The sequence below is a fragment of the Pseudochaenichthys georgianus genome, chromosome 4, assembly GCF_902827115.2.
Source record: "Pseudochaenichthys georgianus chromosome 4, fPseGeo1.2, whole genome shotgun sequence".
Lineage (NCBI taxonomy): Eukaryota > Metazoa > Chordata > Actinopteri > Perciformes > Channichthyidae > Pseudochaenichthys > Pseudochaenichthys georgianus.
The window spans coordinates 37,166,267-37,194,073 of NC_047506.1; the positions used below are offsets into that span (position 1 = coordinate 37,166,267).

Here is a 27,807-nt window from a genome sequence, read left to right on the forward strand (position 1 = left end):
TGGGGGCAATCTGATAAAAATCCAAACTGCTGCTCAGGCAGGTCAATTAAAGAAGAAGCTGCACCCTATGATTGAAATCATGATTGTTTATTGGACATTATTTTTTAATATGTTTGAAGACACATTTTCCAAATTTTACATTACAATACAAGTCTTGAAGTCAGTAACAAACACATGTTTTCCTTGTCTGTATCTCAGGCCGCTTCTCTTGGGTTTAGGCGGGGGCCGCGGGGCTCAGGACGGGGCCAGGGGCAAATGGGGTGGATAGCTGCGTCCGATCCATGGCAGTGCAGGTGGTGGAATGGGGGCCTATGACGCTGCCTTTCTTGATCATGAGGGCCACCATCAGCAGGGGGAGGAGGGCCACGACCACCAGGACCATCACTGTCAGGAGGGCCGCGACCACGAGGACCATCACTGTCAGGAGGGCCGCGACCATCATGGCCAGGAGGGCCACGACCACCATGGTGTCTACATATGGGCTCCCGCTCACCATCGCCGAGGGCAGTAGAGTTCTGTTAAGAGCAGACCCAACGGAGAGTGCAAGTGAATTTCATGACAGTAACTAAGTATACTTACTGTATGTGTGAAGTGTACTTTACTTGATTATCTTTGATTTTATTTTACCCCATAACATTTCAGAGGCAAATGTTTTATCCCCTCCATTTATCAAATGTTTTATTTTATAAGTATAATTTACTAAAGATATTTCTGTACTTGTGATGGAGTATTTCTGGAATGTAGTATTTTATTTTTAAGTTAATTAAAGGATCCGAGTACTGGTCTCTGCACAGATATTATTTGGCTACACAATTGATCAATAATAGATATAGAATAAATGGATATTAAGGTGAGAAAAATGCAGACTCACCATTGGAGGGTAGTAATCACACTCAACAGACATGAGTCCCTTGGATTTGGAGTAAGATGAATGGCAGAGAGCATGACGCTTCAAAGAGAAAAGAGAGAGAGACAATTAGAGAAGAGGAATCTCATTGAGCAACAGTGAAGGAAGCTTATACTGCCAATGCCACCAGGCCCTGTTGGTTAGTTTGGTTGTTTTATTTGTTTATAAGCTAATTCAATCGGTATAATGTCAGTCACATTATGTCGGTCACATGACATATCGGTCACACAACAAAATGTTGGTAACATTACATAGTAACGGTCACATGACATAAAGTCATCCACAGGTCACAATGTCTGTCATGTCATTCAAATGACATTACATAATGTCGGTCACAATATAAATGTGATCACGTTAAATAATGTCGGTCACATGACGTAAAATGTATCACATGTTCCGTCACATGAAGTTGGTCAAATGACATACCTGCTATTACATGACAAAGTGGGTCAAATAACAAAGTTGGTAACATTTATAAAGTCTGTAACATTTATTAAGTCTGTCGCATTACATAGCTGCGATGATATGACATAATGTTAGTCATGCGACATAACATAGCACATGACAAAGCTGCAATCACATGAAATAATTTTGTTACAATTACATAATGATTGTCACATAACATAAAGTTGATAACATGACAGTAACGGCCCGTCCACACAGCGGCGTGCGTTGAAGCTTGGCGTGTCTGAAACTCGACCAACAACCAATCACATGAATCTCCCGCCCCTGACACACAAGCAGTGGTTTGATTGGCTAGAGCTTGTACTGGCATATGATTCGATTGGCTGACGCTTCTGCCGAGGCTTCAAATGTTGAACATTACTCAACTTTTGCATCGAGCCACGCCAGCGAAGCTCCGCTTCCCATAATGCAGTTTGGCGAAAAGTGACGTCACCCCATTCAAAGTGAATGGTGAAGCTTTCAACGCACGCCGCTGTGTGGACGGGCCGTAAGTAAATCACATGAAATAAAGTCGCTAGTTAACATGACATAAAGCTGGTCAAATGACATGAAGTTGATAGGTCACATGACATAAAGTCAGTAACATGACATAGTCAATCACATGATATAAAGTTGATCACGTCAGAAAGCCGGTAACATTTCACGACATTACAAGACATGACATAATTGGTCACATGATATAATGTTGGTCAGACGACACAACTTTGGTCCAACGACATTTCTTGGAAATTCAGTGATTACTGTCAAAGTGTGTCTTCTATTCGTACGAGTTGTACTTACAGCTCGATCGGGGCAGAGGGGTTTGCATGCCTCAGGAACGATTCTGGATCCCATTGGGCAATGGGACTCCACGAGGGCAATCTCAGCCCAGTAGTTCATCCCGGGCATCATCCACTGAGAGAGGAGGACATAGCACTGCATGAGGCTACAATAAATACTTTTAAGGTAAACATACATTAATAATATAATATTGGGAGAGATGAAACCCTCTTTATGGTCACACACGCAGAGCACACAGCACACACAGTGAAATGTGTTCTCTGCTTTTAACCCATCCTAGTACCAGGAGTCTAGTACTAGGAGCAGCGGGCAGCTATTGTACAGCGCCCGGGGAGCAATGGGAGTGGGAGTGGGGGGGTGAACTGGGAACTCTCCAAGTACCAGTCCACACTCCATATTTTAGGTCTGGTCGGGGACATGAACCAGTGACCCTACGGCTCCCAGTCCAAGCCCCTACTTTTTTTTTTTTTTTATCTTTTATTATCAAAAATAGACATTTAACATCTCATCACAACTACATAAAGCATTGCTCATAATACACACATTCAATATTTCATAGCACTATCTTAAGTGTAGTGTGTCTTAACTTTTCCGCTCAAAGTTGAAGCACAATGCTCCCTCCTCCTCCATCTCAACTAGCCTGCTGCCATCCACAAAATCCTCGCAAAATGTGTCCTTTTCCACATGTATTCGCACGAGGTTAATGTCCCTTTTTACTGTCCTCTTCATTATATGCCACACATCTGACATTTTACCCTCGAAATGGGCAATGTTCCTCCTTATTTGGACCGCACGCCTTGCATGGCTCAGAACATAATTTAAGAGATTCACATTGCATTCATCCTTCTTCTCTATCACACCAAACAGCCACAGCTCCTTCCATTCCATTTCTCTCACATACCATTCATTCCAACATCTACCAATTAACTCTTTCATCCTTCCAAAAAAAACACCAAGCTCTTTACATTCAACAAACTCATGCAAACACGTTTCAACCTGCTCCTTACACACATCACACTCTCTCCCAACAGTTGCATCACAATGACTAATGATCAGGTTGTTAAACACCCTTTTATGCCTCAACAAAAAATCAAAATGATCACATTCAATACTGTTCCACTTAATTTTCACATTCTCCCACATTCTCCTGCCAGTCATACCGTTCACAACACTCGTCCACACCTTTTCTGATGCAGGTCTAATCACCTCCCCTTTTAACCATTTATACATATTTTTTGTTTTCACATTTTCTATTTTTACATTGCCATCCTCTTTCCCCAAATATAAATCAACCACACTCTCCTTTCCTTTAACACTCTCATTCTCAATCATTGTTAACCATTCACTCGGCATTCCTTCTTTGATTTCTCCCATCATTCGTTCAGCTGTCCCTAAATACATTACTCCATCTATTTCCCTAACCTCATCCACTATCACCTGTGCCCTCATAAAGCCTGGTACATACTCTAACACTACATCCTTGACCCTCCTAATCCACTATCACCTGTGCCCTCATAAAGCCTGGTACATACTCTAACACTACATCCTTGACCCTCCTAATCCACTATCACCTGTGCCCTCATAAAGCCTGGTACATACTCTAACACTACATCCTTGACCCTCCTAATCCACTATCACCTGTGCCCTCATAAAGCCTGGTACATACTCTAACACTACATCCTTGACCCTCCTAATCCCTGCTCTCCACATTGGCAGATTGAACAAGGAACACTGCTCATGAGTGATCCTAGGGTTTAGGAAGATCGGCTGCTCCCACACCTGCTGCACATTCACACACTCATACCTGACGTACTTCAAAAACTCGCCCCAAGCACTCATCACCTCCCTTTGATCAGCACTCATACCATTCAACATCCCCTTTTTCAGCACCATAAAAATAGCACTATCACCACATCCTCCACATTTATTTATTTGTTCTTTTAAGAACATTTTCCATATCTGGTCCTCCTTATTTCCAATGTAGCGAACCATTATTTTAATTCTAATTGCTTTTATTTTCCTTCTTACATTTATCAGCTTTAACCCTCCATCCCTACACTCGTTTTCTAACACTTCTCTAGCTATCTTTACCCCCCTCCCACCCCATATAAACTCACTAACTATCTTATCTATTTCATTCACTACACTATCCGGCACATCTAAAACTGTCATTATATATAGTGCCCTACTCATAATTAACTCATTCACTACTACTATCTTCCCCCTCAACTTAAGACCCCTCATCTTCCAAAACCTCAACGTCTTCACTAAACCATTCACTAACTCTACATACTGTCTGTCCCTACCCTCCACATCTTTCATTCCCAAATTGATCCCCAACACCCTAAAATAATCCTTATTTTCTTTCAACCCTATATCACAACTCCTATCCCTCACCTGTCCTATATCCATAATCTCTGACTTTTCTATATTCACCCTAGCTCCTGATGCCCTACCATACAAACTAACTGTCATCCGCATACTGATAAACTAAACTAACCCCCCCTCCTGGCACCTCCACTCCTTTTATATACCTGTTTTGCCTCAGCAGCGTCGCAAGGGGCTCGGCTGACAGCGCATATAGCATTGCTGAGAGAGGGCATCCTTGCCGGACAGACCTCCCTAGCTTAAACACATTGGTTACCACCCCATTAATCTTAACACAAATGACTGCACTACTAAAAATCCTCCTTACCCACCCTATTAATCTTTTCCCAAACCCTGCCTTCTCTAACACTCTATACAAGAAACCATGACTAACCCTATCAAAAGCTTTATTTAAATCTAAACTAACTACTATCCCACCCTTACCCTCCTTCATGTGACTAATTGTGTCCCTAATACTACTAATAGTGTCACAAATATCTCTCCCTGGAATACTATACGCTTGTGTGCTCCCCACTACTGATTTTATAACCCTCTTAATTCTATTTGCTAACACCCGTGCTAGCACCTTATAATCCGTGTTTAACATACTAAGTGGCCTATAGTTTTCTAACTTCTCCCTATTCCCTTTCTTAAACAATATACTAATTATCCCTGTTGATATGCCTGCCGGCAATTCGTCCCTCTCCTCCAAGCTCTTGTACAGTTTCAGGAGCCAACCCCTCCCTAAACTCTACATAGAATTCAGACGTCAGACCATCTACCCCTGGACTCTTATTCCTACCCAACCCTGCTATAGCTAACTCTATCTCCCCTAATCCTATCTCCCCCTCGCACATGTCCCTACCTTCATCACTCAATCGAGCTTCCATACTATCTATCACCTGTTCTAAGCTCTCCCTATCAATCTCCTCAGCCTCAAATAACTCCCTATAAAATTCCTCAACTCTCTCAGCAATCCCTACAAAATCTGATATTATTTCTCCTCCCTTTCCTTCAACCCTCTCTATATTATTCTTCCTCTGCTTTACTTTCTCTAGCGCCAAAAACCCCTGTACTCTTCTCTCCCTCAACTGCATACCTAGCCCTACTTCTTATTATAGCACCTTTACACTTTCTCTTCTCTATCTCCCCCAACTCATCCTTCAACCGACTATACTCATCTAGATCTCTCCCTATTTCTATATCTACCTTTTTAGCTTCCACCTTTAACTCTTCCCTAACCCTTTTCTCTTTCTCCCTTTCTGTTTTATTCCTATTTTTACAACAACCTATACTTATCCCTTTTATTTCATTTTTAAACCCCTCCCAACACACTCCCACATCCTCACCATTCAAACCTCCCCTTTTTACCATACATTCTCTCACCTTAACCTGATATCCATCATCCTTCAGCAGACAGGCATTTAAGCACCACACTCCCCCCCCCCCCCCCCCCCCCGTCCTTTTCTCACTGTTCCAATGCAGAACCTCAATATGTTGTGATCACTCATGGCAGTATCCCTATATTCAATTCCGCCAATTTTCTCCCCTAAATTACTCCACACTAAATCTATTCTACTCTGTTTCAATATCCCTCCCACCACTTGATTCCTAGAAAACACCCGCTCCCTACTATTCCTTTCCCTCCACACATCCAACAGCCCATTTGTCCCCATTATTGTTTTGAGTGCACCACGTGATGAATCACTATTAAAACCTATATTCACAGACACATCCAGCTTCGAACACCACACATTGAAATCACCTACAATCATACATTTTCCCCCACATTTATCCTTCAACCCTTCAAAAATCTCCCTCCTCCTCCTTGTCTCATTCGGTGCATAAACGTTTACTAAATGAAATGTTTCCCCCATACATTCAAACATTATCCCAACCATTCTCCCAACACCATCATCCTCACATTTCCTTATATTCGTTACCACCCCTGTTTTAATTAATATTGCCACCCCTCTAGCACCCACACCCACCCCATTATTTACATACATTTCTCCCATCCATTCTTTCCTTACATCCTCCACACACCTTTCATCCCAATGTGTCTCTTGCAAGCAGATAATGTCTGAGTCACATGTCATTAAGGCCTTCTCTCTCCTGTCCTTGGACCTCAGCCCATTTCCATTGAAAGAGGAAATTGTCACCATTACAAGTGTTATGAAAGTTATTATTGTTTTCATTCTATTTATTTTTTGTCCGAACACTTTGCAACTTCTCCTGTCGCTTTCACCCGTCTTCTCTCCACCGCTTTCTCCTTATCGGCTTTCCTCTTTGCATTCAGCCTGCTGGATTCTCTCCTCATTCCTCTTCTCTTTAACCCAGCTTTCACCTCACCAAAGATCTTCTCCTCTATGGGTCCTATCATCTTCCCCTCCTCTTCCTCAGACTCGTTCTCATCGTCATCTCCTCCCTCCTCCATGTCTGACACAACCGAGCTGACCTCCATTCCCTCAGCCGTCTGTCCTCCGCCTCCTTCTCCTTCTCCTCCTCTCCTTCCACCGACAGCTCCTCCTCCAGCCTCAGGATCAGGTTCACCTTCAACGTCCGCTTCAGCCTCGGTATCAGTTTCTGCCCCCAGAATAACATCCACCACAGCCTCTACTTCAGTCTCAGCCAAACCTTCACCACTCCTCTCATTCTGTCCATCATCCGCAGCAGCCGGAACAGCATTAGTATTGGCTTTGCTACTACACATATTTCCTTCTTCTGCTTTCCCCTTCTTCCTCCTTTCGTCTCCTCCACCATCCATGGCAGCCGCGTCAGCTGCTCTCTTTGCAGCAGCCGCCACAAACACCGCCGCGACAGCAGCCACAGTTTCCTCGTTGATCCTGCTCCCAGCCTTATCACTTATATCCTCTTCTTCACTCTCTTCCTGACGTCCACCTTCCTCTTCCTCCATTCCATTCTCCGCTGTGTTTTCCGCCTTGGCACTTTCTCTCCCCCTGGCTCCGCTCGCCCCCTCCTCCCGAGTCACACAGTCCCGAGCATAGTGTCCCTGCTTTGCACATTTATGGCATCTAAACTCAGGGCATTCTTTGTATAAATGCCCTGGCCTTATGCACATCCTGCAGACCGGTACCTGCTTGTCGTGGATTACCCTGAAGTATTCCGGCCCCTCTAGAGTCTCGAACCGTGTGGACTGCACTGCACTGCACTTCCTTATTAAATTCCACTCTCAGAAACCTCGTCCCATCAACCACATCAGTGCCAGGCCACATTCTTCTCTTAATTGCCGAGACAGGTAGAACCCCCCACATTGCCAATCTGCCTTTAATTGTGGTGTCCAATATATACGAAGGTATATTTAGGGATGACACCGTTAGTTCCTTTGCCATGCAGTCTCTGCCCCGCACCATAGCCCCATTGATTCTTATTCCATCCAACAGTTTATTTTTCCCTTTTTCTTCAGCCATTGTCACTTCATATAGCCCATCTCCTTTTACCCGACATCCCATCACAACCCCACATTCTTTCTTAACTCCTTTTAGCAGATCCATCACAGTTACCACTGCTTTTCCACCCTCTACCGCCACCACCACCGTCAGTTCCTTTTTATATTTCTCCTCCTCCACAATCAACTCAAACTCCTCTCTCACCTCCTTTTGTTTTCCTACTCCTGTTTTTCCTTTTTGTCCATTCGCATTTTCGTTGTCATTTTCCTTTCCTTTTCCATTCACATATGTCCCGTCCTTCTCCGCACTCTGCTGTAATGAGCCAATGTCCGTGATCCGTGACGCAGTTGATAAATCCATTTCCGTTTTCTTTGCCAGTTTATCCATCCGATCGAAAAAACACACAGTTCGGGGGAAACCCCCAGCCAGCAAGGCTGTTGGGGGGGACTCGGAACAAAAAAAACCACAACTATAAGTTTGACGAAACAAAGAAATCCACAAAACAAACAATTCACTTCTTTCCTCCTGAGACCAAAGTCACGCACGTCCTCTCACAGTCCAAGCCCCTACTGACTGAGCCACTGCCAGACTTAGAGACATAACTTCCTTAACATGGACATGCGGAAATAGTTGACCTGTACTAATCACAAAAAAGAGGAAACTGTAAGGCCTCCTGTGTGTGTGTGTGTGTGTGTGTGTGTGTGTGTGTGTGTGTGTGTGTGTGTGTGTGTGTGTGTGTGTGTGTGTGTGTGTGTGTGTGTGTGTGTGTGTGTTCGTTCTTTACCCCGATTTTAATCCGTCCCACGTCCTTCAGGATGAAGTAGTTCTGGTTGGTGGTGTTCTCGTTGACTCTCTGCACAGCTTCTTTTACAGACTTCATACCCTCAGGGTCATGAAGTGAGATCAGATTGTGGCAGTCAGGGCAGATGCTCACCATCTCACTGTCTGTTTTCACTACACACACGCACGCACACAAACACAAACACACACACCATTATTTATTTGTCATAACGAATAGTTTCCCCAAATCTAATTATCTGGTAGTAGTAAGGTAGATATATACATGAATAGCACCTTCTTAGCCGAGTGGTTGCAGTGGGCTTTTTGTGCATGTCATACTCCTTGCTCACCCCCGCCCAAAACAATCTAAAAGTTAAAACCCTAACCTGGGTTGTTGGCAGATTGTCCATTATCAATGTTCTGTTGTGTATCAGGCGTGTTGAATGAGACCCACCTTGTCGCGTGTCACAATGATAATTTCTGACTTTGGCATCACCATTTGTCACAGTAATCCTCACGGAGCAGTTAGCCATCACCGCCTACAGAGAAACACAGAGCTTGTTCTGTCGAGACCTCACATAACCAATAATCATGCGTCAATCTGGCTGTACATGAACGTGACACAATTTGGTTAAAGAGTAACTGATCCAACACTTACCCGTTGACTCTCTCCGCGGATCATACAGTCCTCAAAGTGCTTCGGGTTGATGTTGTGGCACGTTGTCTCCATAAGGTCCAACTGCAGCTCAATTTCACAGCCGTCATCGACCTGCAAACACCAGAGAGGGTAAGTCACATTTCATTTTCATTTAGATGATACTTTTGTCCAAAGAGACCTACAATAAGAGCAAAGATAACAACTCAGAACCCCAAGAAACCTGCAAGTACATTTTCTTCAAGTTAATAATATATATAATATCTCACTACATTTACTCAGTCACAGTTAACTTAAAGAAATATTTTGTTTTAGCATTTAAAACATTAATATATAAGATTTGTGTATCTTCCATTCATTAAAGGAGACCTATCATGCTATATTTGAATAATATATGTTAGGGCCATACCTATATAAGGTATATTTATATGTTTTCTTTTTCAAAATACCAAACAGATCATGCATTTTAGCCATGCCTCATTTCGCTCTATTTTCCTCTCCTCCACCCCTGTCTTTGCATGCGCTGCAGCTGACCAAGCCCCCCTGCAAAGGATGGGGCCGAGTTACGAGCGTTATGTTACCATGCTTTTACCATGCCACGGCAACCTCTCATTCCCCTGATTGGTGGAGAGTTGGCCATATAGGCGGAGCTCCTCGTCACTGAAGTCAGACTATTTTCAAATCTGAATCAGCTCCGTTGCAGCCCCGTTTTTAGAGATTTTGGGTATGCTGGAAAAGAGAGAGGGTTGTGTTTTCTGACACTTGGTGAGTTCCCTGACACACCGGGGACACATATTCGTGTATAAAAGACGTACAAAGGTGCATTTTGCATGATAGGTCCCCTTTAAATGAATTTATTCGATCACAATAGAAAAGGCATTTCAGAAATAGTTTCTGTGGGTATCGATTAAAGATCCCCTATTAGGCTCCTTTTCTTTTCCCTTCACTATATCTGTACAGCGTCTTTGAGCACCTGTAAAAGCGCTAACAAATTAAATCTATTATTATTTTTATGCAAAATGCACCTTTTAATGTCTTAAAGGTCTTCTATTATGCTATTTACAGGCATATATTATGGTTCTCAGATATATTAAAAAAACATGTCTATGATGTGTTTTGCTCAAAATACCAAACAGATCATGCATTTTAGAAAACCCCCGTTTTTAAAGATTTGGGTACGGAGGAAAAGAGAGAGGGTTTTGTTTTCCGACACTTTGTGAGTTTCCTGACACACAGGGGAAACATGTGTATGTATAAAAGACATCAAAAAGTGCATTTTGCATGATTGGTCCCCTTTAATACATATATATGTCTCCCCTGTGTGTTAAGACAGTGTTTTTCAAAGTGGGGGCCCCGGGCGGCCGCCAGGGGGCGCCAGGAGGGTCACGCAAAGTTTGAGGGAAAGGGGATTTTTTTTTTAAAGTTACTTTTTTTTATTTTTTATAACTGCATATCTATCAATCTGTGTCCTTTGATTCCAATCTTTTAATATTTTGTACTTATTCATATATATATTTTTTTTCTTTTAAATCACACGACCACCCTTCAAGCCAATCAGAATCGAGCTGCCGCTACTGAGAGTGAAACTGAGTATCTGCTCAGCTTTTGAAGCAAGTGAGAGCTAGTGAATATTTCGCTCTGCAGCTGGATGAGAGCACGGATGTAGCAAATATTGATGTTTATATATATGAATATTACGGAGCCCTGGAGTACGGAGCCCTGGAGGGTTAATTGAGAGAAAAAATAAATAAAACGTGGCCACGCTTTAGTAACTCGTGCGCACGAGTTACTAAAGCGTGCGCACGAGTTAATAAAGCATGGCCTCGTTTTATTTAAATTGAGGGATTCCTGTCCGTGACTCACAGAATCTGCTGCTGCCCACAGCTGTTTTATAGAAGGAAAACATCCTTCACTTTATGAAATCTCTGTGGCACCAGTGGCCTGTACTACGAAGCAGGATTTGCTATTTACACTATTCATTCATGAAGTATGACGCTGCGCTGTCAGCATAGGTCTCCATGTTTGTGATTGGTCAAATGTTGGTAACCCCGTCCCTTTCACGTGAACGCACTCTCAGCCGGACAGAGAAACCCTGGTTGATTTGCTGAGTTAATAACCAGCTTCGTAGGACCGCTTAGCGACATCGCGTTTGTTAGGGTTAGTTAAGCCGGGTAAATCAAACATATCCAGGGTCTGTTGAACTGGCTTCGTCGTACAGGGCACTGGAGGCAGTAACGTGTAATTCAGCAGAATCTGAGAAGAGCAGCACCAGCTGCAAAGAGCGGTGCCTTTTACTGTTTACTTCACTGCGTTGCCCTTCATTAGAACCGCTGGATAGAGATCGAGGCTGCTACGTTTAACCACACACACCTCTACACACATCGAACTACCAGAGTATTCCCCCTCGTTTTATGAAGGATATGTCCTGTCACCGGGGCGCATGCTGTGTGTGTGTGTGTGTGTGTGTGTGTGTGTGTGTGTGTGTGTGTGTGTGTGTGTGTGTGTGTGTGTGTGTGTGTGTGTGTGTGTGTGTGTGTGTGTGTGTGTGCTCAGCTCCGCTCTGTGTGTGCGTGTTCGGTGTGTTTGTGTGTGTCCGACACCCCCAGCATTTGTTTTCAAATTACCACGAACAGTAATTTACACAAATCTGGTTCTCCATAGTTATATGTGTATTCCCAAGTGAAAGAAATTCGTTTAATCTTAATCTCGATGTGCTATAGTCCTGCCGGAGTGCACCGGAACGAACGATACTATCATAAACAAATGCCCACACACACACAAAACGAGGCCACACTTTAGTAACTCGTGCGCACGCTTTAGTAACTCGTGCGCACGCTTTAGTAACTCGTGCGCACGCTTTAGTAACTCATGCGCACGAGTTACTAAAGCGTGCGCACGAGTTACTAAAGCGTGCGCACGAGTTACTAAAGCGTGCGCACGAGTTACTAAACTGATAACACTGGCAATGATTTTATATTTATTAGACTATTAAAAAAAAGATCATGCTCCAAATAAGTGGGGGTGCGGCGTACCCCCGCGTCCAACACCTACTGCACCACTAGAGCTAACCTGTACTGGAGAGAATATGTGTAAAGAAGCAGGAAATAAAAAAAGGAACTCACCTTGTGGTAAACCAGCAAGAGAAAAAGCATTTGGGCTACTGTTTCAGAAATAATCCTTGATGTGCTTTGGAACCTAATATGGCGTTTAATCATGGCAGCATTTAGCTGAGAATCTGGGTAGAAACCTCTCTCTTCACAGAGGAGAGCCCATGCATGCTCCAAAGGGGCGTGGCCAGCAGCAGCTCTGCAACATTTAAAGCGACAGACCCAGAATCAGTATTTTAATAACAGGGCTGAAATAGAGGGGTATGAACTGTGAAGCATGGCTAGAATGGGTGATCTGTTTGGTATTTTGAGCAAAATAGGCATGTTTTTTATATATCTGAGACCTATTGCATACAAGTAATTTGTTTGTATTGCTTGTACGCCTAAAAATAGTATAATAGGAGACCTTTAAAACTACAGACACAGAATCAGCACTTTTGGAAAAGGGCTGAAACAGAAGGGTATATATGGCATGCTATAATTCATGATCTGTTTGGTATTTTGAGCAAAATCTTCAGAGACATGTTCTATATATATCTGAGAACTATAATATATTGTTGAAATAAGTATAATACATGACCTTTAAGTCATAAAGTCCACCCTGGGAAGATAACAGAGTTTTATTGTGTACGTATTTAACTGGCTAAAATGTCTCCATTATGTAATAACCATGACATTTTATAATAATCTGCTGCACTTTGACATTTTCCAGTCACTACAAGTGACAATTTTGAAATACTGAAATGTAACAAAATATTAATTGTAACACATCTGTACACGTTTTTTGTCATTATATGACAATGCACAGGAAAATACTTGTCATTCTAGAGGTGTAACATGACGTAAAAAAGGTGCCAACGCTGTGACATCTACTCCAGTTTGCTATGAAGGCTGTGCAGCTGCTAGAGTTCTTTCCAGGACCAAGAGGTTAGTCCTCATCACCCTGATTCCTAAGTCACTACACTCTCAGTCACAGCCGAACTGAATCTGTACATGGATCGGGACCAAAACACATCACAGACATGTTTACAGAGTTCTGTGTGCTGAAGCAACCTTTACTACTTCACTATGCTGTCCATCTTAAACATGGTCTTATCTTCAAAACAGAAAAAACACACAGTTAAAACATGCTAATGTTGAGTTATGTGTGTTCTTACAAATTTCTTTTACACTTAAAGAAAGTTGGTGTAATGAGTAATGCAAATTATTTTTACCTTTTCCACTTTGTTGCCTTTGATCTCACTCAGCTTGAACTTGTAGCCATGGTCGTGATTCTCGTCGATGTGATGTGCAGCCATCCGTGCCGCAGCAGCGCCTCCATCTTTGCTGCAGGTCACCGGCTCCACAGCTGGAGCAGCGCTGCAGAGCAGAGCCGTCGAGCACAGCAGCAGCAGGGTGGGTAATCCCTTCATGATGCTGAGATACATGAAGCAGACGGCTGCAGCGAGGACCCTTTATAGACCTCAGAGGGAGGGACGGATGGAGGTTAGTGATGGAGACTGAAGAGGCGTAGCATGAGGGGAGGGCCTCACAAAGTCATGGGACAACAGGGACTTTAACCATGGCACTGCATGTTTACTCAAACAGTTTGTATACTGCCAAACTTTTCCTGGCACTGTAACATTTCTACTGAGTCAAATAAAGAAACTGTCAGTTGCATCGCAGCTTTACAAGATTGTAAAATATTATATCTCATATATGCCAATTTGTCATGCTGGAAGGAGATTGTGGCCAACATTCAGACCTACGATCGATCAGGAGAGGGCAGATTCCTGCTGATTGAGGAGCAGTGGAACAGCACTTTCCTCTTATAGATGTTGGTGCATTCTTCACAAAAGACAAGTCTATGATATTCACTGAAAGGCCATAAAAATGGATGCATAAGTCGACCTTCATATTGCTGACTTTACTGTCAATGTTTAAAACTAATAACCAGAGAAAACATAAACTTTTCAAAATAAGAGTCAGGCTAAAAGCAGGTGAGATAAATACTTCCAAACTGTGACCTTTGTAGTTTGTTGTACTGTTTTTTTTTTTTTTATTGCTTGTGTGTTAAATCTAAAATATACAACATTTAAAAAATGTACATTATGCTTTTACATTTGCAGATCCCTCTTTGTTGTTTAAAGTCAATACATACAAATAATAAACACACAAACAATCAAAACCAATCAATCAACCGTATTCATGCCATCACATAAATATAGACAAATACTATAATATTCTGTCATGTCTACAGCATATTCCCAGTTCACTGTACCTTAGATGTCTAGCATCTTCAGATCTAATTCCTTGTCTGCCTCACCTTTGACCCGTGTCTGTCTTTTTGGACGTTTGCCTACCAGCCTCTGCGTTTTCTCTGTTGTTTAACTTTTCTCACTGCTTTTCTGCGTTCAAACCACCGGTCATTGACCCATGAACCTTTGCTCTTACACAACCTGTTCTATCATAACAAAGAGCCATTAGAGGCTCAATCTGTTGGGACAAGCACAGCTGGGAAAACAGTACATGAAAGTCAGAAAGAAAGACACAAAGTGGATCACTAAGCCAAATGCCTACAGCCTGGAGAAGCATGTTGCAGCCTTTACAATGACCAATACAGTAATGTTGAGAATAATAACCCAAACTAAAATGACAATTTTAATATTGAGTTGAATGCAATGACATGGCCATTGTACAGTTGCCAACCAAGAAACATCTTCATAAACTTGACAACACATGCGCAGCAATAAAAAAAACGCTCCATAAATGAAACTGCAAGTACAAAAACGCTGCAAGAATCTAAAAACATAACAGATACAGGGACACTAAAACGTGATGCACACGGCTGGGACCGGAGCGCAGTAAAAGCTAACTGTCAGTCTTGCAGAGTCAGTCTGTTTCATAATTGTTAGTGTTTTGTCAGTATATTTTAAATAATTAGGTTAGCTACGTTAGCTAGCTAGCTTACAGCAGAACTGCAATAATGACAGAAGAAATCATACAATCGCATTGTAAAAAATAAGCCGATAAAACTTACATTTTTATTTAAGTTTCCAGTGACATGAACCAACATGTCATGATACAGAGAATACGTTTATTTTAAACCTGGAAGAATGCATGTCCTTAAATTCTTAAATTGAGGAAGGACAGAACAGGCTTTCAGAAAGTTGTTTTGACAGGTGCTGGAGACTTGGCGACTGTCAAATGCGGGAGGTTCTTCTGACACGTGAAGCAATTCTTGCCAGTTTTGCCAGCGTTATCAAAATCCATTAAGTGAAACCTTTGAGACTGCTTGGGTTACTTTGATCAGGAACTAATATGAACATTAAGAGCACAACACCTTATGTAAAATGACTTTAGGAAAGAAAGATCAACTTGTCAAAAAACACAAAGCGTAATGTGTTTTTTTTTATTATATTATGTTAATTTCTTTACCTCTGCCCAACTAGCTGGTTAAATCCATCTTACAGTTAATTATTGACCATAAAAAAACAACATTTTCATACATTGAAGAAGGTAGGTCACTTGGCAAAGGTGAGCAAAGATGGCTGCCATGGTTAAACGATGGATGTATTGAGAACTGGATACAGCGTCTGAGGCCGTTGCTCATTGGCGCGTGAAGACAAAATGGCCTGACATTCTCGAGGGCAAAACGTCACAAATTACCCATCATGCCTGCCTGCCGAGAGCAAAAATACACGTATGTGGGCTCATAGAACATATGCACTTCAGTTTCCCTTAAGCCGCGCCCCTGACCTCCTGTTCTCAGCTCAGTCAGATAAATGGAGAAGAACAATAATGTTGGATTCGGCTTCGAGTGCATTTTACAACTTTAAGCCCCCTAATGCTTCAGATAAGTGCTATAAAAGTGTTCATACTTGGTAGTTTATTTAGTAAAAAAAAGATATTCGCTGATTATCTGTCTTTTTGTCAATGTAAGTCAATGGTAAAAAGTATTTTGGGCCCAATGATGTCAAGAACTCACACGGAAGTAGTAGTACTGGTTAAATGTCCAGTGCTCTTCCTTGAGGTTCGGGTTTCAAGTTCTCTTTATACATCCATGGATCAAACTCACTTTAGCTTTTCTGTCAACAACCAGAAAAGCTAAATGAAATGTGTCCTGTGATTTGGCAATGTATGTAAAGCTACTCAGACTGAAATGTTAAAGAATGAAGAATTTCCTTTACTCTAATCAATAAATGTTTCGGTCTGTGCTCATAAATCGTTTAGGCATATAAAGAACTGGCAGTCTCCAGCAGATAGAAGCTGTTGGAGTAGAACTTTCCTCAACGAATAAAATGTATCGTATTATTAGTGTAGCAGGATGAGAGTCCTAATCTCTGGTAATTGGGACGGGTGGCGCAGTGGTCTGTGCATCTGATCATCAGATCAAGGGGGGTGCTGGGGAACTCCAGTTCGAAACCCGCTCCTGCCGCCACTGCGTCAGGCCGTTGTGTCCTTGGGCAAGACACTTCACCCGGATTTGCTCCTGTGGGTATTGTCCACAGTACATGTATGATACTAATGTGTACTTGTAAAAGCGCCTTGATGATTTTGAGGCGTGAAGATGGACGGTGTGGCGCAGTGTGCTGTGCAATGATCATCAGATCAAGGGGTGAAACCCGCCGCTGCTGCGTCTGTAAAGCCGGTGTGTCCTTGGGCAAGACACTTCACCTGAACTTGCTCCTGTGGGTATTGTCCACAGTATATGACCATTGCATGTATGATATGTGTAATGTGTATTTGAGCATCTGGAAAAGCGCTATAATAAATGTAAGGAATTATTATTATTATTATTAAAGCATATTCTCCTCGTTTGGTTCTTGTGAGTATATCACCACCAGGGGGCGCCATATAACCCTTTCAGTTTTACTCCTTTAACTATTGGTATTGTTCATGAAGCATTATCCAATGAAATCCTTGAGATCCCATTAAAAATCTAAATATGATTTGAACTGCTAATGTTTCTGGTAAAGAAACACACTAATGTTATGGATTCAAAAACAACCAAAATCACAATACTAACAAATTGAATGGCTTCCTGGTGATACTGCTTTTACCTGTCAGTGCTTAGATATTATCCCGCTGAAAAAATGAATACAGAATTCCAACAAACTGTCATCAAATGTCTTTCTATTATAAATGTAGATGAAATGTATATCCCCATAATGACCTAAACAATAAAGTCTATGGCTTTTACTTATTTACCAGACTAGTTACATGATGTTGTCTAAATTACATTTTGTTTCATTACATTACTATGTTTTAGCTTAACTGTAAATATGTTCTTTCTACATTTCAAACCGTAGTTACTTTAATACCTGTTGAAACATTAGTTGAAACATTACTCACAGGTCAACTTCCTCAGTATTCCATTCTGGACTTACATCTCTCACAGTAGCCCCTTGGCCACTGATTCTTTATCTGTGTTACCTGCTATAACTCAATCAATATTAGAGACATGTCAACATTCATCAAACAGTATCTTATCCCCAGATATGGAGCAGGTCAATTCTAAAACTGTCAATCAATGGTCAGATTGAACAATCGAGTTGGGGCAGCAGGTTCCTTTCAGTCCCTAAATGAAAAATTTACATTGTGAAGTTTACACTCCCCCTTTTTTACACATTAACTCATGTGTAAACAAAATCCTGTATGGGAAGAAAACCTTCAGGTAATAATGGATTATAAGAAAATACCAAACATTTTTCCCAAATGTACATCCATAATTTCCACAGTAAACACTTCAGTGAAATGAAGTGTTTCTCTCCATCTTTCAGTCCTAAAAGAAACAGAATCTTCATGTTTTAGTTTGAGTTTCACATTCTGCAAACTGCCACCTCCTGTGGGAGTGAAATATCATCAAGCAGATTAGAAACGGAAATACTGTGGAAATAATGGATGTACATTTGGGAAAAATGTTTGGTATTGTCTTATAATCCATTATGACCTGAAGGTTTTCTTCCCATACAGGATTTTGTTTACACATGAGTTAATGTGTAAAAAAGGGGGAGTGTAAACTTCACAATGTACATTTTTCATTTAGGGCCTGAAAGGAACCTGCTGCCCCAACTCGATTGTTCAATCTGACCATTGATTGACAGTTTTAGAATTGACCTGCTCCATATTTGGGGATAACATACTGTTTGATGAATGTTGACATGTCTCTAATATTGATTGAGTTATAGCAGGTAACACAGATAAAGAATCAGTGGCCAAGGGGCTACCAGAGAGATGTAAGTCCAGAATGGAATACTGAAGAAGCTGACCTGTGAGTAATGTTTCAACTAATGTTTCAACAGGTATTAAAGTAACTGAGGTTTGAAATGTAGAAAGAACATATTTACAGTTAAAGCTAAAACATAGTAATGTAATGAGACACAATTTATATCGTGTAACTAGTCTGGTAAAGAAGTAAAAGCCATAGACTTTTTTAGGTCATTATGGGGATATACATTTCATCTACATTTATAATAGAAAGACATTTGAGTTTGTTGGAATTCTGTATTCATTTTTTCAGCGGGATAATATCTAAGCACTGACGGGTAGAAGCAGTATCACCAGGAAGCCATTCACTTTGTTAGTATTGTGATTTTGGTTGTTTTTGAATCCATAACATTAGTGTGTTTCTTTACCAGAAACATTAGCAGTTCAAATCATATTTAGATTTTTAATGGGATCTCAAGGATTTCATTTAAAAATAAACACAGATGCTTGATTCAGAGCTATTGAAATATGTTATTTAGTTTACCTAAAGATGTTGGGGTTCTTATTTAGTTGGCACAGTCCAAGTATTAAGATTCTGAAGCTGCACAATTAGCGTAGGCTTGAGGGATTTGTATCAGATTTCTCCACACAGGTTGTTGACGCCAAAAGGGGGACCCGAGACGCAGGAGGCTGACTGTCATCAGGACAAAGTGGATCAACCCCAGGCTCTCCGGCCCCGACCGAGTGACCCAGCGGACATCCCATGCCGTCCGCCTACAAGGAAAGGGGGACAGCTCGTACCACGGGAGCCAGTGTGCGGCGGGGAAACTACCTGCTAGGACCAGGGGACGACATCAGGACAGATCTGGCTCTCGTCATGGAGGTCGACTCGGATGCTGTCATCAGCGGACTGGAGGAGAAGGACCTCGAGGACATCCATCCAGCAATCGTCCCAGGAGGCATCATCATCGGACCGGGGAGGGAGGACCTCGAGGACATCCATCCAGCAGTCGTCCCGGGAGGCATCATCATCGGACCGGAGAAGGAAGATCGGGAGGACATCTATTCAGCATCGACTCGGAAGCCGCCATCAGCGAGCCGGAGGAGAAGGAAGACATCTCTCTAGCAGGCAGCCCAGAAGCCGCCGTCAGCGGATCGGGGGGGGACAAAGACACGGCAAGCCAGGACGGCACAGGGGACTCCACTCTCCGCTGAAACAGGTGGATATAGCTGGTGTGGAGTTTGTTCTTGTATCCCATTTTTGGTGGATATTGCCGGTGTGGAACTTTTAATATTCCATTTTTTGAGGAACTTTTATTAAACAATTTGTTTGCTGCTTCTCCCTCTCCGTATAAAATGACACTGTTGGCCTGTGTCTCGGAGGGAGAGGACGAGTATGGAGACTCAGCAGACAAGGACGCAGTTTTTTGACATGTTTTGGTCTCCCTCTCCTTCTGCCATAAGAAATTGCTATGAAGGGCTGTTTCCAAATATTTAAAGGGCTCTAAATATAATGTTGAGAGATGAACACAGTGGAGAGGAGTGACAATAGTTATGTTTCAAGTGCCTTGTGTAAGTTGCACTCTTTTTTAAGAGTGCAAAAGAGGGAATTGTGGAAATTGATGTGAAATATTGTAACGAAAAAGTGAGGCAGCATATTTTTGGTATGTTCATTTTAATGTCACCCATCTATAGGAGGTGTATTGCATCATGTCATCCCTAATATATGTGTGGGTTTATACATTCCTGTGTGTTAATAGTTGAAGGAACAAAAAGTACATTTTTCCTCTCAAATGTAGAGAGGTTTTTTATAGATTCCTGAAACAATGTTCCCTTTTTCTTAAAAGTAGATTAGCGCAATAGTCTTTTTCTTTGACTTTTACCTGTTTATCAAAAGGGTGTTTTTAAGCTATTTTTGCAGAATTAATTGTGAGTTCTGTTTTGAGAGAAAAGATTACCCCTTTGAGTGTTTTTCTGGGTTAAACCATCGATAGGCTTTGCAAATTGGGAGGGACATTTTCCCCAGATATAATGATGCGCATCCTGCAGGCCTTCCCAACACCTGTGGCTTTCATAGCGGGAAAACATATGGACTATTGTGTGATAAGCTACATAATAAGAATGTGTTTTGCTCCAAACTGAAAACTGTTTGGTTCTCTGCTGCCCGCGCTGATTCCCTGTGAGACAGCGTTTTGGTATCTCCCAAATGAAACTCCACCCCTTCCTGTTTCTGTTGGTATTGGGATGTGCAACTTGTTGTTCGTCCTCTCTTCTCGCGCCGCCCGGACCGGAAGGTCGTGGCAGCCCGTGAACAAGGCCAGGAGTAGGTATACTCCTGACATTACGCATATGATATGGCTTTGTATGGTTATGTATTATATTGTATTGCATTGTATTTATGATTAAAACAGATTTTTGTTTAACCCTCGTCCTGGTTGTTTTGAGTGTTCCTTCTTTTAAAGCAAGCTCATAGGAACGGCGCGGAGAAAGTGCTACCTACTCCTTCACCACCCATAAATTATACTTTGGGGGGAGCCACCCATCAATTATACTTTGTGGGGAGCCATTATACTGGTAAACAGCCTCTATGGGCGCGAGTCCAGACCCACTTTTGGAATCAAATGATGACGTCAGTGGGATTATCTTTATCAACTCCTAAGCATCCCCGGGACAACATCACTAGCCCCGCCCCTAAAAAGGTGTGAACTTGAGCCAATCAAGGACTACTACTACTAGGTACGAGTTTGCCAACGGGTTCGCCAATCCTCACTAGAATGCCCCCGAGTCGTTCCCCCAAAGTATATTTCATTTCTGCGGGAATCACTGAACAGCCGCCTGTTACAGCCAGAGGTGGTGCTGGATCTGCGTCATCCATGCTGCGATCCTCGCCTGGGAGACAGCCACGGCTGCGCACATCGTGAGTGCCGTGCTGGCCGCCTTGCCGATCTCCTCCGCCTCCTCTGGTGCCACGGTGGTGGACCGCTCCACCAGCGTAACCACCGAGTTGGCCAGCAACGCGATGTTGTTTGCCGCCGCAGATGCCTGAAACGCACATTGGTGCGCCCGGTCAGCCTGGCGGGCGACATACTGGTCCTTGGGGGAGGCCAACATAGGGCGCCGTCCGGCGATCAAGTTGGCCTGCCTAACCCCAAAGAACGCCGTCAAGCTCGGCTCCAGAGCGGGGGTGGTTGGAAAACCCTCCTCTGTGAATCCCTCCACCTTAGTGAAGGGAACAAAGGTGGCCACCGGAGCCCTCAGGGTCCTCGGGTTCGCCGCTGCCCCCTCCTGGTACCTCCTAATGGCGGGAAAGCGCGGCCAGATCGGGTCACTCCTGCCCGTCTGAACCCGGGAAAACACTCCAGCCATGTCGTCCAGAGCCACCCTCTCCCATCCTCGGGGAATGGGGAGACCTCTGCATGCTGCTGCTTTGCCGATGATCTCCGGCAGCTCCAGCATAATGCCACCCAACGCCGGTAGCGCTGTGGCCACGGAGAAGGGGACCGCGTGCTCGGCCGCCACACCCGTACCTCGCTCCGACCCGTCTCCCCCGTCCAGGGGAGAGGAGAGGGGGAGAGCCGCATGGCGAGCCATGGAGGGAGACGGGGTAGGAGTCGTCCGACTCCTGCCCCGCACTCGGTTCCATAGACAGGCCGTCGTCCCTGTTCTGAACGGGCCAATCGTCCTCCTCCGCCACAGCAGCTAGAGTGTCCGCTCTTCGCTTCCTGTCGGCTGACGGGAGACGGGCACAATGCGAACAAGCGACCTGCTGGCTGAGAGCCGCGTCCGCGTGCTCTGGCCCCAGGCAGGATTCGCATATCGTGTGTAAGTCGTAGCTCATGATGTACCCCGTCTTACATGAGGGGCAATCACGGACACAGTTGTTGCTCATGACTTGACTTTTTCTGTGCTCCCTCTGTGCTTTTTCTGTGCTCCCTCTTTTCTTCAGCAACCAGCACAGTGCTGGTTGCTGAAGAAAAGAGGGAGCAGATTGCCGGGCCCCCTTCCTATTTATACCGGAAGGAGGCCCGAGGGTGCAAACACCGCTTTATCACTAGTGTTCCTTCGGCAGCCGTTACTGCAATGCGTAAAAAGGAAGTGAGTAGGCTACTGAAAAAAAGAAAAGCACTACAAACTAGTAACTTTGTATTAAAACTACAATGACGTTGGTAGTTAAAACGTAATTTTCTTTTTTACAACAGGCACGTCTAAATCAGGCTCACTGGGTTATGCCATACCGAGCTGCGTCGTGCTTTTGCATGAAGCAGGCTTGGTGGTACAGTGTCGAGTGGAATTTTTCAAATTCATAACCCGTGAGTTGCAGCCAATAAGGGATTAGGGCGCGCGTGTCGAAGTCGGCACAGGTGGGACAAATAGGTTCATCCACGACAATTTATCAATTTATCAAGTTTAGAACAGGCTGATAAATACACAGGTAACTGTAAATAAAATGGACGAATCAGAAACCGGTTTATTGCCAAGTGGGTTAACACATACGAGGAATGTGTCTTGATGTTATGGTGCATACATTTACATGCATGAAAATAAAACAAACATTGGAACTGGGTGTTGAAAGTAATTTTGGTTGGAAGAAATAGCTAACTGTATTTGTTTGTGTCCTATAGTTTTGGGAGGTGATCAGTGATGAACACGGTATTGACCCAACTGGTACATACCACGGTGACAGTGACCTGCAGCTGGACAGGATCAATGTCTACTACAATGAGGCCTCGGGTAGGTTCTAAACAGCCATGCTTTCTTATTGGCTATTATGTAAAAAAACACACATGTGAAAGAATCTTAATTTTAGCCATGTTCCCTTACTTCTAACCTGTGGTTTCTAGGTGGTAAATATGTGCCCCGTGCTGTGCTGGTTGATCTTGAGCCAGGCACCATGGACTCAGTAAGGTCTGGACCTTTTGGCCAGATCTTCAGACCAGACAACTTTGTGTTTGGTAAGTGATATTTATTAGGATTGTTCAGAGCATGGCAACTGATTGTTCACACGGAATGCAGCATCTTCATTTATGATTCTTGTCTTGCAGGCCAGAGTGGTGCTGGCAACAACTGGGCCAAAGGTCACTACACAGAGGGTGCAGAGCTGGTGGACTCTGTCCTGGATGTTGTGAGGAAGGAGGCAGAGAGCTGTGACTGCCTTCAGGGCTTCCAGCTTACACACTCCCTGGGTGGTGGTACGGGCTCTGGTATGGGAACCCTGATGATCAGCAAGATCCGTGAAGAGTACCCTGACCGCATCATGAACACTTTCAGCGTGGTGCCTTCCCCCAAAGTATCAGATACTGTTGTTGAGCCCTACAACGCCACACTATCAGTCCACCAGCTTGTAGAAAACACAGATGAGACCTTCTGCATTGACAACGAGGCCCTGTATGACATCTGTTTCCGCACACTCAAGCTCACAACCCCTTCTTACGGTGACCTGAATCACTTGGTCTCTGCAACCATGAGCGGCGTCACTACATGCCTCAGGTTCCCTGGACAGCTCAACGCTGACCTGCGTAAGCTTGCTGTAAACATGGTGCCATTCCCCCGTCTGCACTTCTTCATGCCAGGCTTCGCCCCCCTCACAAGCAGAGGCAGCCAGCAGTACAGATCCCTTACTGTGCCCGAGCTCACCCAGCAAATGTTTGACGCCAAGAACATGATGGCTGCCTGCGATCCACGTCACGGCCGCTACCTGACAGTGGCTGCCATCTTCCGTGGCCGCATGTCAATGAAGGAGGTTGACGACCAGATGCTGAACGTGCAGAACAAGAACAGCAGCTACTTCGTTGAATGGATCCCCAACAACGTGAAGACCACTGTCTGCGACATTCCTCCCCGTGGCCTCAAGATGGCTGCTACCTTTATTGGAAACAGCACTGCCATCCAGGAGCTGTTCAAGCGCATCTCTGAGCAGTTCACAGCTATGTTCAGGAGGAAGGCCTTCCTCCACTGGTACACCGGTGAAGGTATGGATGAGATGGAGTTCACTGAGGCTGAGAGCAACATGAATGACTTGGTGTCAGAGTACCAGCAGTACCAGGATGCCACTGCTGAGGAGGAGGGAGAGTTTGAAGAGGAGGGGGAGGAAGAAGATCTGGCCTAAAATCCCTTTTCAAAAATCTAAATGTAAGATTTGAAGTTCTTGCCACATTCAGTGTTCTGTCTGATAATGTTGGCTTAAGATGGAATGTTGTCTCAGTGTTCTGTCTGCTTTTACGTTTGAATACAATTTAATGTTCCAAGATCTTTCAGTGTTCTGGCTGCTGTTCCAGTTAATATATTAATCTGCAAGTGTAGCTGCTTACTATTTTCTCCCGAAATTAACAAATGCACTCAAATGTAGGTTCAAAGATATCAACTGTGTATATATGACAATACCATACATGAGCTCATTTTTGTTGTTGTCACAAATATGCTTAATAAAGGAAATACACAAGCAGAACATGACACGAGAACAATGCCAGATCACATGCTGCAGCATAAACAATGCCCCCGAGTCGTTCCCCCAAAGTATATTTCATTTCTGCGGGAATCACTGAACAGCCGCCTGTTACAGCCAGAGGTGGCGCTGGATCTGCGTCATCCATGCTGCGATCCTCGCCTGGGAGACAGCCACGGCTGCGCACATCGTGAGTGCCGTGCTGGCCGCCTTGCCGATCTCCTCCGCCTCCTCTGGTGCCACGGTGGTGGACCGCTCCACCAGCGTAACCACCGAGTTGGCCAGCAACGCGATGTTGTTTGCCGCCGCAGATGCCTGAAACGCACATTGGTGCGCCCGGTCAGCCTGGCGGGCGACATACTGGTCCTTGGGGGAGGCCAACATAGGGCGCCGTCCGGCGATCAAGTTGGCCTGCCTAACCCCAAAGAACGCCGTCAAGCTCGGCTCCAGAGCGGGGGTGGTTGGAAAACCCTCCTCTGTGAATCCCTCCACCTTAGTGAAGGGAACAAAGGTGGCCACCGGAGCCCTCAGGGTCCTCGGGTTCGCCGCTGCCCCCTCCTGGTACCTCCTAATGGCGGGAAAGCGCGGCCAGATCGGGTCACTCCTGCCCGTCTGAACCCGGGAAAACACTCCAGCCATGTCGTCCAGAGCCACCCTCTCCCATCCTCGGGGAATGGGGAGACCTCTGCATGCTGCTGCTTTGCCGATGATCTCCGGCAGCTCCAGCATAATGCCACCCAACGCCGGTAGCGCTGTGGCCACGGAGAAGGGGACCGCGTGCTCGGCCGCCACACCCGTACCTCGCTCCGACCCGTCTCCCCCGTCCAGGGGAGAGGAGAGGGGGAGAGCCGCATGGCGAGCCATGGAGGGAGACGGGGTAGGAGTCGTCCGACTCCTGCCCCGCACTCGGTTCCATAGACAGGCCGTCGTCCCTGTTCTGAACGGGCCAATCGTCCTCCTCCGCCACAGCAGCTAGAGTGTCCGCTCTTCGCTTCCTGTCGGCTGACGGGAGACGGGCACAATGCGAACAAGCGACCTGCTGGCTGAGAGCCGCGTCCGCGTGCTCTGGCCCCAGGCAGGATTCGCATATCGTGTGTAAGTCGTAGCTCATGATGTACCCCGTCTTACATGAGGGGCAATCACGGACACAGTTGTTGCTCATGACTTGACTTTTTCTGTGCTCCCTCTGTGCTTTTTCTGTGCTCCCTCTTTTCTTCAGCAACCAGCACAGTGCTGGTTGCTGAAGAAAAGAGGGAGCAGATTGCCGGGCCCCCTTCCTATTTATACCGGAAGGAGGCCCGAGGGTGCAAACACCGCTTTATCACTAGTGTTCCTTCGGCAGCCGTTACTGCAATGCGTAAAAAGGAAGTGAGTAGGCTACTGAAAAAAAGAAAAGCACTACAAACTAGTAACTTTGTATTAAAACTACAATGACGTTGGTAGTTAAAACGTAATTTTCTTTTTTACAACAGGCACGTCTAAATCAGGCTCACTGGGTTATGCCATACCGAGCTGCGTCGTGCTTTTGCATGAAGCAGGCTTGGTGGTACAGTGTCGAGTGGAATTTTTCAAATTCATAACCCGTGAGTTGCAGCCAATAAGGGATTAGGGCGCGCGTGTCGAAGTCGGCACAGGTGGGACAAATAGGTTCATCCACGACAATTTATCAATTTATCAAGTTTAGAACAGGCTGATAAATACACAGGTAACTGTAAATAAAATGGACGAATCAGAAACCGGTTTATTGCCAAGTGGGTTAACACATACGAGGAATGTGTCTTGATGTTATGGTGCATACATTTACATGCATGAAAATAAAACAAACATTGGAACTGGGTGTTGAAAGTCATTTTGGTTGGAAGAAATAGCTAACTGTATTTGTTTGTGTCCTATAGTTTTGGGAGGTGATCAGTGATGAACACGGTATTGACCCAACTGGTACATACCACGGTGACAGTGACCTGCAGCTGGAGAGGATCAATGTCTACTACAATGAGGCCTCGGGTAGGTTCTAAACAGCCATGCTTTCTTATTGGCTATTATGTAAAAAAACACACATGTGAAAGAATCTTAATTTTAGCCATGTTCCCTTACTTCTAACCTGTGGTTTCTAGGTGGTAAATATGTGCCCCGTGCTGTGCTGGTTGATCTTGAGCCAGGCACCATGGACTCAGTAAGGTCTGGACCTTTTGGCCAGATCTTCAGACCAGACAACTTTGTGTTTGGTAAGTGATATTTATTAGGATTGTTCAGAGCATGGCAACTGATTGTTCACACGGAATGCAGCATCTTCATTTATGATTCTTGTCTTGCAGGCCAGAGTGGTTCTGGCAACAACTGGGCCAAAGGTCACTACACAGAGGGTGCAGAGCTGGTGGACTCTGTCCTGGATGTTGTGAGGAAGGAGGCAGAGAGCTGTGACTGCCTTCAGGGCTTCCAGCTTACACACTCCCTGGGTGGTGGTACGGGCTCTGGTATGGGAACCCTGATGATCAGCAAGATCCGTGAAGAGTACCCTGACCGCATCATGAACACTTTCAGCGTGGTGCCTTCCCCCAAAGTATCAGATACTGTTGTTGAGCCCTACAACGCCACACTATCAGTCCACCAGCTTGTAGAAAACACAGATGAGACCTTCTGCATTGACAACGAGGCCCTGTATGACATCTGTTTCCGCACACTCAAGCTCACAACCCCTTCTTACA

The 27,807-nt window shown here is 44.4% G+C and overlaps 3 protein-coding genes across 3 annotated transcripts in view; 2 read left to right on the forward strand and 1 right to left on the reverse strand.

Moving 5' to 3' along the window:
• Nucleotides 1–71: 71 nt before the first annotated feature.
• On the reverse strand, nt 72–15,507 carry ahsg1 (alpha-2-HS-glycoprotein 1). The gene is made up of 8 exons (XM_034081485.1): nt 15,491–15,507; nt 13,686–13,923; nt 9,368–9,478; nt 9,164–9,248; nt 8,714–8,883; nt 2,153–2,266; nt 872–949; nt 72–515 (listed from the first exon to the last, which is right to left on the reverse strand). Coding segments are annotated over exons 1-8 (1,119 nt in total). The 5' UTR covers nt 15,493–15,507; the 3' UTR covers nt 72–194.
• LOC117445678 (tubulin beta-1 chain-like) lies at nt 13,882–24,909 on the forward strand. Its single transcript, XM_034081484.2, has 4 exons — nt 13,882–13,956; nt 23,283–23,391; nt 23,502–23,612; nt 23,703–24,909. The coding sequence occupies exons 1-4, from the start codon at nt 13,882–13,884 to the stop codon at nt 24,764–24,766; spliced, it is 1,359 nt and encodes a 452-aa protein (XP_033937375.1). The 3' UTR covers nt 24,767–24,909.
• A 1,214-nt stretch (nt 24,910–26,123) lies between these two features.
• Nucleotides 26,124–27,807, forward strand: part of LOC117445026 (tubulin beta-4B chain-like) — a 6,216-nt gene continuing 4,532 nt past the window's right edge. Inside the window, exons 1-5 of the mRNA XM_071203035.1 lie at nt 26,124–26,193; nt 26,322–26,470; nt 26,998–27,106; nt 27,217–27,327; nt 27,418–27,803. Coding sequence (XP_071059136.1) covers nt 26,124–26,193; nt 26,322–26,470; nt 26,998–27,106; nt 27,217–27,327; nt 27,418–27,803 — 825 coding nt within the window. The remainder of the gene's footprint in view (nt 26,194–26,321; nt 26,471–26,997; nt 27,107–27,216; nt 27,328–27,417; nt 27,804–27,807) is intronic.

Coding starts and splice junctions, on each gene's coding strand:
- ahsg1 (XM_034081485.1), bottom strand. Junction 9,479..13,685: donor AAGGCAACAAAGTGGAAAAG/GTAAAAATAATT, acceptor TGGTGTTTGCAG/GTCGATGACGGCTGTGAAAT. Junction 950..2,152: donor CCCTCTGCCCCGATCGAGCT/GTAAGTACAACT, acceptor TTCTCTTTGAAG/CGTCATGCTCTCTGCCATTC.
- LOC117445678 (XM_034081484.2), top strand. CDS start 13,882: ATGATGCTGAGATACATGAAGCAGACGGCTGCAGCGAGGACCCTTTAT. Junction 13,957..23,282: donor AGAGGGAGGGACGGATGGAG/GTTAGTGATGGA, acceptor TGTGTCCTATAG/TTTTGGGAGGTGATCAGTGA. Junction 23,613..23,702: donor ACCAGACAACTTTGTGTTTG/GTAAGTGATATT, acceptor CTTGTCTTGCAG/GCCAGAGTGGTGCTGGCAAC.